We start from the raw sequence: 12143 nt of genomic DNA on the forward strand, positions 1-12143 counted from the left end.
GCATTGAAATTAAATTTAATCCACAGGGATTTGCTCCACTTGGGAGCTCTGCTAGGGAACTCCTTAGTGGAGCCAATTTAAGCAGGGCTTGCATCTGGTTCCAAATTGAAAAGGTTCCAGTTGCAAGCCTTGCTTGCCAATGAATAATTGGAAGGGCACTTTAAGGATCCTGGATGCTCTTTTGTAGCTGTAGTCATAGGATGTCAGGTGTGAAGCAGGTAGGCATGGCTTATGGACTAAATTAAGACTTCTGGCAGGCTAAATTTAGCCTGTGGGCCAGAGGTTCTTCATGCTTGGTGTACATCTTTAAAAATAACACATTGTTTGTCTGTTGCAGCAAAAACAACCAAGTTTCCCATGCCATTCAGCAGAACTAATGCATAAATATTTATATGCTTAGTCTAGTATATTTCAGCTTATGCCATAATAAATATGTTACCTTTTAAGGTGCCCTCCCTATCTGAAAAAGGTGTAAATGTCTGTAAGTACCATACTTTTCCATCTATAAGATGCCCCCATGTATAAGTTGCCCTAAATGGCCTCGGTCAAGTATACCTGAAGGAGCATCTCCACCCCCATCGTTCTGCCCGGACACTGAGGTCCAGTACCGAGGGCCTTCTGGCAGTTGCAAGAGGCCAAGTTGCAGGGAACCAGGCAGAGGGCCTTCTCGGTAGTGGCGCCCGCCCTGTGGAACGCCCTCACATCAGATGTCAAAGAGAAAAACAGCTACCAGATTTTTAGAAGACACCTGAAGGCAGCCCTGTTTAGGGAGGCTTTTAATGTTTAATAGATTACTGTGTTTTATTTTTCTGTTGGAAGCCGCCCAGAGTGGCTGGAGAAACCCAGCCAGATGGGCAGGGTGTAAATAAGTTGTTGTTGTTGTTGTTGTTGTTGTTGTTGTTTTGGAGGACTCAAATTTAAGAAAATGGGGAGAGATGGCTCAGAGTTGTTGAGCTTTTTGGGGAGGATTGCCCAGAGTTGTTGAGCCGCCCACTTCCAATAGTCAGAGCCAATTGGCAACAGACCATTCCCCACATCAAAATCACAGACCCACCTGAGAAAAGCTGTCTGCTGACAATCACATGTGTCCCAGAACAGCAGCCACCAATTGCGGTAGCGATAGCCAATCCACAGCAATCCTTGCTGCAGAAACCAATCACCAACCCAATTAGAGCAGCACCAGGGAATCCAAAGAAGCCCTTCTAGCAGCCAACCATCACCCACCAAATCGTTGATGACAAGCTCCTGCTTGTGGCTGCAGCCAATCACCCGTCCACCCCATTCACTATCCATGTATAAGACAAGGCGCGTTTTTGAACATTAAAAAGGTAAAGGACCCCTGACAGTTATTTTACATTAAAAAACAACAACACCTCATCTTATACACGGGAAAGTACAGTACAGTATATGAGAAATAATCTCTCAAGTACTGCTGCATGTGAAACATTAGTATCAATTATGTGAAGGTGTGGCAGAAACATCCATTTAGCACCCTACTGCTGCAGCTTACCTCTGGCACATTCAGTATCTTACACATTCCAAAGAAATTTAATTCAACAATAACCTTCCACATTTTCCTGTTCACATGAACATCTGTGCAGTTCAGGCAAACTTATAAATTTAAAGGAGCATTGCTATTGTAAAAATAAAGAGCTGAACAGTATGCTGTATTTTGTCCTTTGACATCTCTTGTTGGGGTGGAGGGGTGAAACCGCACCTGCAAAATTCTTGATAGACACCTTATTTTCTCTTGTAAGCTAGCAGCAATTATACTTCAACCTTTCAGAACAACAACAAAATTCTCTATGAATCACAGTAATTTCTTGACAAAATATCTAACCAGATTTCCAGAGCAACTCCTTGTGCTATCAAGTAGTAATATCAAGTAAATTTAAGCCAAAAACGTTACTTCTATTAAAATCATTTTATTCTGCTTCTTCTTTGTGCTATGTCAATTCAACTGAAACAGGATAGTGTCTTTTGTTGTTGCTTTTTAAAGAGAAATTGCCCACTTTTCTGTATTTTCATTTGAAACATCCTGAATGGGTTGCTAAGAAACAATGATCAATATAGTTTTGACACACACTCGAATGTACCGGCAATAGTAATAGGACAGTTTTATAAATTAGGTGTAAGTTATTTTTAACCCAATTGTAGGCCTATACTTCCAGTTACACAAAAGTAAATTCAACTGAGTTCACTGGTGCTGACAGCCAACTCAGCATGCAAAGCAGTGCAGCCTTGGATCATGAGCAGGTTTTGCTTGTTTAATTAAACTCTATATTCCTAAGCATGTTTACTTGGAAGTAAGCCACCTTGTTTAGTGTTGTTTACTCTCTAGTAAGCATATGTGCTTTAGTCACATGCAGACTGGTGTATTCCAATCAAATCAGGTTAAATTCAGACTAAAAGCACAATCCCATACATGATTACTCAGAAGTAAATCCCAGTGAGTTCAGTGGGACCTACTCACAGAAGGTGGTATAGGACTGCAGCCTACGTTAGTTAAACTGCAGTTAGGTCCCACTGAAATAAATGGGACAAGTTAGTGGTGGGTTAACTTAAGACACTTCAGTTGGAATGAAGTTCAACTAACTTAGTCTGTATCCAACCTTACAAATATAAAATTTCACATTTTGACCCTATATTTTCAAGTGTACACTTGCAGATTTTGCTAAATATTTAGAAAAAGCTGAAACAAAATCCAGTGCTTGCTTTATTTATATATTTTTCCAAAATAAATAAATGCAAAAACAAAGCACTAAAATAATAATGTAATTCGGTAGTGGCAGTATTTTATGATTATTAACAAAAAAACCACAGATAATGGGAAGCTATAGATATGTTGATCGTTCACGAGCTTTTTTTTAAAAAAAAGGATTTGACATATTTACATAACACAATTACTAAGGAAATTCCTTAAACTCTTACAAAATAATTTGTAATTTGTTGTGATTTATTTATTAGAACTCAGCTTGAAATATCAAAAATAACATTTACTTGCTATGTTAGCCCACCTCTTTTTTTTCTCTGCCAGTTGTTTGCAGAGTTCCTTCCACCGATAATTCAGGCTTCCCAGTTTCCCCTTCAATACACTGGCATCGGCTATTGATGACTGCTCAATAATTTCCTCCCCAGCTATGTTCAATGTTCTGACAACAGCTTGCTGTCTCCCAATGCCATCCTGGAGGTCCTGCAAAAAACCAAATAATCTGATAAAAATGGAGTGCAATGACCAGATCAAAATGTGCTATGCCAAATGCCAGCATGGTAGAGAAAAACCTGCTTATATAAATGCCCTGTGCATCTAATATCATGTTTAAAGGATGCTTACCTGAATACACTGTGCAGCACCTGCATGTTATAAAAATGAACATCTAGACTGAAAAATTGGGGTATAAAAAAGATCACTTATATATGGGCCAGTTTGTGAGATTAAAGCACTTGTAAAGTGTGGGGCTATTTCTGGATTAACTGTGCAAGTATGCCATATCTTAATGAAGCCTAAGTGAAACGACGAATACAATAACATCATGTGGCAGAATATTAAACTGATTTTAAAAACAGAGAAAGCTGACCAGATAGAAAAGGGTTCATGATATAGTAATATAAAATAAGCTTTTTAATAAAAAAAACCACACATTTGGATTTAATGGGGGTGTACATGGTCCCTTTTATGACCTTATTTTGTTTATTAATTATTATTAGTGGACAATCACTTTTAGTTGTTGTTATTTATTTTAAATGTATCTGTATGAATTGTGTTTCTATGAATTGTATTGTTTTGTCAGAAAACAATGTAAGAAGAGCCTGCCGGCTTAGGCCAAGGGCCCATCTGTTCAGCATCCTGTTCTTACAGTGGCCAACCAGATGCAGATGGGAAAGCAGAACCTGAGCACAGGTCCACTCTCCCTTCCTGCTGTTTCCAGCAATGGTTTGTGGAGGCAGAACATAGCCTCCATCATGTCTAGCTGCCATCCGTTCATTTCCCTCCCCTTCCATCAAAGGTAATCTTTGGTGATTCCAGAATGAAATAATACAAAACTTACTTATTGGGCTTAATTACTGAACCAACTGAAACAGTAATTTCCAGATAATTATACATGATTGTTTACTTTTTTATTAAACAGAATATATGACACTATGATAATAATATTGTTGTTATTGTTGTTGCTTTTACTGTTGTCACTTTGTTTTCAAATTACAGTCATACCTCGGGTTATGTTTGTTTCGGGTTACGTACTTTTGGGTTGCGTACTCCGCAAACCCGGAAGTATTTTTCGCCGCGTGCGCGGTTTGCGCATGCGCAAAAGTGGTTTATGCGGTCTGCGCAGCACGCTTTTGTGCTTGTTCGGGTGACATACTTTTTGGGTTACGAACTGCAGCCCGGAACAAATCAGGTACGCAACCCGAGGTAGCACTGTATGAAACCTGCCTCAGATTTTTTTTTAAAAAAAGTCAAGATAAATATTGTTAACAAGTGAATAAAACTTACAATTTAAATGCTGCACGACATTAACTGATTTGGGCATAAATTCAGATTGCACATCACAAAGTAAATGTATAAGCAAGCTTTAGAAGAAATAGTAAAACTTTTAGCTCTCTTTAGGCATTCTCTGTGAATCTCTGAAAAGGGCACTTGAACTACACATTCAAGCCCCACTCCCAAGGTCCTTTTGTGCTATGGGCAGTGGCGGAGCTTCATGCTCCGGCACCGGGTGGCGGAGAGCAGGCAGGGGTGGGTGGTGTCACCCACAGGAGTGTGGTGCACATCCTGGGGCGTGGCGTGGTGCTGCAGGGGTGTGGCACGCGTTCTGGGGGTGACGCACACTGCCTGCAGGGGCAGGTTGGGGGGCAGCCACGATGGAACCCCACCGGGATCATGCCGGGGGGGGTGCGCTCCCCGTGCACTCATCTTCCTCCGCCGGTGGCTATGGGCGCAAAGATATGGAGGATTCTATGCAAGCTTGGCCGAGATTGCTTAGAAGTCTCCTTATGAAAAAAAACATGGTTAGAATCACTCTACAACTACCCTGACAGATCAGAGAACTGAGGCCAAGAGAAAATGGCTTGTCTAAGGCCACACAATGAGCCCATGGCAGAGGCAAGTTTCAAACAAAAAACTTCCTGATTTGTAGCTTAATCTCCTAGCTTGTATGCTACAGCAGCTTTCAAAATTCTTCATATACCTGTAACTACATTTTGATTTAAAACATGGGAGCCTCCAACATTTGCCATTGTGCTTGGAAGTAGTCTGTCTGTCTGTCTGTCTGTCTGTCTGTCTGTCTGTCTGTCTGTCTGTCTGTCTCTTCTTCTTCTTCTTCTTCTTCTTCTTCTTCTTCTTCTTCTTCTTCTTCCTCTTCCTCTTCCTCTTCCTCTTCCTCTTCCTCTTCCTCTTCCTCTTATTTGCTTATAACAGTAAGGGGCAAGAGTCCTGCAATTGCCTCGATGTCTTTCTTACTTCGTCTTCAAAAGAGTTTGCAGTTTTAAAAATATCTTCACTGCAGTTCCCCCTTTGCTGATGTTAGTTCATTAGTCCTTTGCCTTGCTGAATTGACACTTCAGAAAGCAGTGTATCCTGTCAAAAAATGCTGCCTCTGAAAGAGCCAGTTCACTAAAGCATAAGGAATGGTGAAGTAGTGGCAATAGTGACAACTATATTAAAACAATATGAAACAAAGGTTTTAAATGCCACTGTCTCCGGTACAGAAAAGGATAGGGTGGAAATCATAAGTAAACGACTCCTATATACACATGACAATTTATTTTAAACATAGAGATAACATTGGAAGCATACATGATAAGCTCGGTTAATGCAGATTCATAGTCCCGTAAATCTGTGGTTACAGTCTCAATGAAAATAGTACTAAAACTTCAATTATTATTTTTTTCCCTTTCAATGCACACCACTGGATGAAGTTGGGGAATTAATAGGGTTGCAAGTCTTCCCCTGATTCTATCCTCTCAAAGGTCAGCTTTCAGACTCTCCAAACTGTCTCAGTATCAAATCCAGCCCTGAATGCAAACTGAAAAGGCTCTAGATCAAAGGCGAGAAACTGGATTGGGACAGTGGGCTGAATTATTATCTCCCCCCACCCCCCACCCCATTCCTGGGCCAAGTTTGACAGGTGAGCAGGGACACTCACCTGATGTCATAATGTTTTTACCTGAAATTAAACCACGGGGTGCAAGCACACTGTGGGCAGCTCTTTGAAAGCCCTGACAATTGGTTATTGCTGGGGAATGCCTAGAGTTCCGTGTAATGCTTTGAAGACCCTACAATCAGCTGAACACCAGGCTTTGCATGGAGCCCCGCATGCCATTTGAAACCTAATTTTCAGTGCTCAAAAGTGCTTCAGACCCCTTTTTGTCTCACCATGTCTGCACTTTCTGATGTCAGGAGTAGAGTAAATGGGTATGGTTTTGCTTGGCCAAAATGGCCTGGTCAGAGGAGGATGGCAGAGGAGGGATGGCAGACTACTTAGCTCAGCAGGCCAGATGTTTCCTACTGTGAGCTAGATAATCTGCTTAATCTAGTTCCTGGAGTAGAACCAACACCATCCTTCCAGGCACTTTACCTGGGAATTGTGGATGCCCAAAGGACATAGAGTTGAGTGTCATCCACATAGCGTATAATGAAGGCACATAGCACAATTCTCCAGATATGGGGTTTCATGTCCATTTTAAAAATCATAGAAAGCAAAATTGAATCTTATGGCAACAGCAGTCATGTTTATGGGATTTAAACTATGTTATACTACACCTTTTTCAGGTTTAGTACTCTTGGCACAAACTCTATAGTCTGAGGAATTAGAAGACAGTAGCAAATTAGAGCTTGCAATTGAAAAATGAGTGGGACTGTACCTTTTTGTTTTTTGTTTTAGAAAAGAATAGTGAAATTGGATGCCTGCCCAAACTATTTAATCAACATTACTTTTTTTCTTCTTTGTTTGACAAAGGCTGAACTTTAAACGTTTAAATTACTTTTCATCACAGTGAGATGTTGCGGTTCACTGGTATATTTGTGGGTTTCTTTTCACATAAATATTTGTAAGGGGAATCCAAACTAGTATTCTCTTACTAAAGAAGTGCTTTATATTGAATTTTGAAAAAGAAGAAGCACATTATGCATTCAGTTGCACAGAACATTCGGATTACAGGATTTAGGTGATTTATCCAGACATTGCTTTAATGTCCAGTTACAATTAAACATCTATGTAAATGATATCATATCAGCAGCAGCAGCAGCAGCAAGTCTGTGAAAATTAATTCTTTTACAGTAACGAATAAATTCATAATGATAAAACAATTTAGTCTAAAACACTTTCAAGCACAGGGCAGTTTCTTATGACAAGTAAATCAAGCCAGTATACATTGCCTAACTTATGCACGGCGGCCTAATACACAGCAACACAGCAGTGGTAAGGATGGAATTGAGATGTAAATTTTAAAAGCAAAATTAGACCGTCCGTATGCAAGTTTCAGAGACTTTACACATGCAGGAGCTAATGTTTTTGTAAACCTTAATTCTGATCTGCAAATAATGCATGTGAACATGTAGCAATTTATTTAAGGTGAATGAATTACGCAGATGAGAAAGGGAAAGGGAAAGTTTTATTTTGACACAAGTGTGATAATGGCACAATGGGTCAGTGCATCTGGCTGTTAACCAGAAGGCTGGTGGTTTGAGTTAACCCAGAGATGGCTGTGGACAGGCTTCCTGCATTGCTGAGGGTTGGGCCTCTGGACCCCTTCCAACTCTACAATTCTATAATTCTATTATTCTTCCATTTTCATTTCAAATTCAAAAGGAGGACATGAGTGGTAAAACTGCCAAAAGCAGTGCCCATGAGATTCTCAAAATTGCATTTAAACAGTATTAAATTAACACACTATGGTTGTATACAGAATGAGCATACATTTCCTCCCCAAAAGAATCCTGGGAACTGTAGGTTATTAAGAGTGCTGGAAACTGTAGCTCTGTTGGGTAAACTACAGTACAGTCATACCTTGGAAGTCGAACAGAATGTGTTCGGAAGTCCGTTTGACATCCAAAATGTTGCTACTAATTGGCTGCAGGAAGCTCCTGCAGCCAATCGGAAGCTACAGAAGCCCTGTTGGACATTCATCTTCCAAAAATAGTTTGCGAACCGGAACAGTCACTTCCAGGTTTGTGGCGTTCGGGAACTCTGGCAGGCCAAAACATTCAAGAACTAAGCTGTTCGGAAACCAAGGTTCGACTGTGTATGTTCAGTGTGGTGTAACTACTTCCTTGTGACTGGATCCCATGTTGTGAGGCAGTGTAAAACATTTAATCACATAGGTTGCTCAAATTACACAATTACTGTCCACAGCAATGTCAACAAATTAGTGGGAGTTATAATCACATAATGTAGTGATTTTCTCATATTGAAGAAAAAACAGGGAGCTGAAAGGGGCATTTTACAAGAGAGAAAGCTTGAGCTAACTGGTGTAGAATTCATGATTGTTGATGAGGAAAATCCCCACTACTTCATACATTTAAAATAATGCCCTGTGCCAAACCACGAGTTAAGCGACATAAGTGCAGGCAGCACATAGACACTGGCCAGGTAGCAGCTCATGAAACTACAATGTTAGACACACATTTTTAAATTACCACTATTTACAATGGCTAAAAGTGATCAAAACGATAACTTTTAATAGGGATAACTTACCTCCCTGTGGGAAACAAACAAACAAAAAACGCTCTGTAATGTTAATAGATACTGAGAGTAAACATTACTGGTTGATTTATAGGGATATAAATCTTCCATAATGCATTTAATTGCATAACATTGCATAGATGCAGTAGAAGGAGGGAAATACTTCCTGATCACAGATGGTGATCAGTTTATACTGGAAACAGGATTGATAGTCCTTGTAATTTTACTTTAACTAATGTACTGTAACCACAGATGGCATTCTGATTCATATAAATATATAATTTCTCAGTGACGCATAGCAAGTTTTTAAAGGACAGTTGCATGCATTATTTTGCATTTGTACAAAGAATTACCAGCTGATAGAAGCATATACAAACTGCTTGGCGGCTTACTCCTATCTGCCATATAAGGTGCATAAGAGTTATCTCTAACAGTCATTGTGGAACAAGTGAAAAGTGAAAATGTAATGAAGCCTGCATTTATAAAATATATACGCCATTGAATAATAATAAAGATAATATACAATTAAGATTATTGTAAAATAAATTTCCCTAAATCCCTCAGTTTGATATTAGGCTGTTATATATATTCCTTGGTTGAGAATTGTCACAGTGGCTTCAATTCACAAGGAGTCGGGCAGTTCAAGTTTGCAGGTACAGTATCCCCATTGCATTCTGCAAGTTGGGTAATATTTGGTATACCCAATGGATATGACATTCCTCTCCCTCACAACATAAAAGAGGGCAGTTCTGTACACTTGGATGTTCTTGGTTCTTGTGAGCCTCAGAACTCCATGTGGCTCTGGATTATGTCTAGTTTAGTGTACATGAATTATGAATAAGATATCTTAAAATATACAGAAACAAGCTCCATTTTATAAGAGTGCCAAACTGGTCATGAGAGCTGCAAAATTGTATGTTTTGACATTGGTTTGGGTGAAACAGGAAAACACATTTTTATTTATCTGTGGGCATTTATGTTAATAAATTGGTTGTAAAACTAAAAGCATGCCCACAGTACATAGGCTGTTAGGTGTACAATTAAGAGAGCCAGAGTGGTATAGTGGTTAGAGTGTCAGACTAGGACCTGGGAGGCCAGGGTTTGAATTCACATTTAGCCTTGAAGCTCACTGGGTGACCTTGGGGGCCAGTCACTGCTTCTCAGCCTCACCTACCTCACAGGGTTGTTGTGGGAAATAAATGAGGAAGGGGAGAACCATCTACACCACTTTGTAGCTCTTTGGGGGAAAGATAGAGTATAAATGAAATAAGTAAGTAAAGTAAATAGATATCATAGAACTGTAGAGTTAAAAGGGACCCAAAGTGTCATCTGCACTGATGTTGGTTTTCTAGAAAACTTGGATTCTGGTATCCTAAAGGGGAAAGTATGTTTATTTTACTTGTACAGTATTTAGAAAACAAACTCCTAAACTTGCCTGTAATTTTATTTGCAGCTAGTATTCATCCATTGCTACTAATGAACGGATGGCAACAACAACGAATGAACTTAGTAATTGGAAAACATTTCCAATTACAAATCATTGGGAACTGATTTTAAAATTATCCCCTGAATCTAGGGAAACACAGAAGTTGTTGTCACAATAAGCACAGGTTCATTCTTTTATTTTCTTTTATAAAGAACACCCTTGGGTTAGCAAATTAGGTAGATTAGAACCACTACATAATCAATTAATGCTTTAATTTTCAACAAGTCATTTTTTGGTACATGTATTATACTGTAGTGGAACTTGGTTTTTCATGAATAAATTGTATTTCAATGTCAAAATATGCAGATCTTTCTGGCATACTGTCCAAAACAAGGGAAGATATTTCATGATTAGACATAAAATATTAATGTAGAAACATCTTCTGTTGCTGTGTAGATGTCACCAAAATTCTTGATGACTGTTAAAATAATACAGCCTCTTTCATGAGTTCTCTCTTATCACATAGTTAACCCATGAATATATTTCTGAATAGTTTCATGAATCTCATTTCCTGTAGTCTCTGAATGATACAATATTTTACAGTTAAACATAATGAGAAGCATTTCTACTATCAATCAAATTGATCTTTTATATTTTTATGGTGTCAGCCAAGCATGCTCAAAGGTAATTTATTTTTATTGAAAATCCCTGTACCAACATGATGAAATAATAAAAACAAGCATTTAATGTCTGTCAGTTTCACTTGCTGGCAGAACATTCTTTTGAAAAACAAAAACCCTGATTGCATATATTATATGCATGGCGATCATAAAGCTATTCCTATTTTATCTGTAAGTCGCCTTGAGCTCCTGATAGAGAAAAGGTGGGGTTAATAATAATAATAATAATAATAATAAATATGAATAGATCATGTACAGATTCTCAAAATCTGCAGTTGCAGATAAGCCATCATTCTATGCACTTAACTTGTTCAGATAATTCTCTCTCTGTCTCTTTGTACTCGCTAGAAGATCAAAGTTGCAGTATTTGAGATCTACACTCTAATACAGCAAAGCAGTTTGGATGCCAGTGTAACCTTTGATAAGTTCATCAAAGCCTTACTAATTATTACATTAATTTCTGATACCAGCTAATTATTCTTGAAAATTATTCCAAGGGCAAGAAGAGAAAGCAGTCACAGAGAAAGTTAAGGGAAGTAACTAATTAACGTATATAAGGTATGATGTCTGGAGATTCCTTAAAACCAGGGGAGGGACAATTGTCTATGAGGGTGTTTTTTTTTAAGAAAAATGTTTCAATATAAATATATTAAGGTAAGCTTTACAGTGATTTATAGCAAGTAAAAACAAATTGAAAAGAAAAAAAACTAAATGCTAAAAAACACATTAGCATTTCCCCCCCTTAGGGAAAACAACTACAGTATTGATACACAGGTGTCTGACATACACTCCATATTCCTTATTGGCTGTACATCAGTCCGGAATGCAAATACCAGCTCCATCACTAACCCACATGGAAACATTTAGTAGACAATGTTGAGGTCCTTTTAAAACATGTTCATCAACCCAAATTTGGCATGCCTATCTGTGAATGAAAGAAATCAGAGGACTCCATACAGCAATCACTCAATAAATCGAGTACTTCCCACTTTCATCCTACAATTATCATTGCAATCATGTAAGAATGAATATATATCATAGCTGCCAAGTTATCCCTTTTTTAAAGGGATTTTCCCTTATGCTGAATAGGCTTCCTCGCGAGAAAAGGGAAAACTTGGCAGCTATGATTATATATATATATATATATATATGAATGATTTGTAGAGACAGTTAAAAAGCAAAGCAGAGTAATGGCAAAACAATTGTTATAGTTGCATTCAATATCACCACTGTCATCCCCAACTACCGTATTTTCTGCTCCATAAGACACACTTTTTCCCTCCTAAAAAGGAAGGGAAAATGTGTGTGTGTGTTATGGAGCGAAGGCACAGCTGCTCCTCCCTCCCCCACAGC

The 12143-nt window shown here is 38.7% G+C and overlaps 1 protein-coding gene across 11 annotated transcripts in view; it reads right to left on the reverse strand.

The window, feature by feature from the left end:
• DMD (dystrophin) overlaps nt 1–12143 on the reverse strand; it is a 1020507-nt gene that overhangs the window by 349002 nt on the left and 659362 nt on the right. For all 11 annotated transcript variants that reach the window (XM_035114377.2, XM_035114375.2, XM_035114388.2 and 8 more), the window contains one exon: nt 3018–3193. In XM_035114377.2, coding sequence (XP_034970268.2) covers nt 3018–3193 — 176 coding nt within the window. The remainder of the gene's footprint in view (nt 1–3017; nt 3194–12143) is intronic.

The sequence above is a fragment of the Zootoca vivipara genome, chromosome 4 (genome assembly GCF_963506605.1).
Source record: "Zootoca vivipara chromosome 4, rZooViv1.1, whole genome shotgun sequence".
NCBI classification, from domain to species: domain Eukaryota; kingdom Metazoa; phylum Chordata; class Lepidosauria; order Squamata; family Lacertidae; genus Zootoca; species Zootoca vivipara.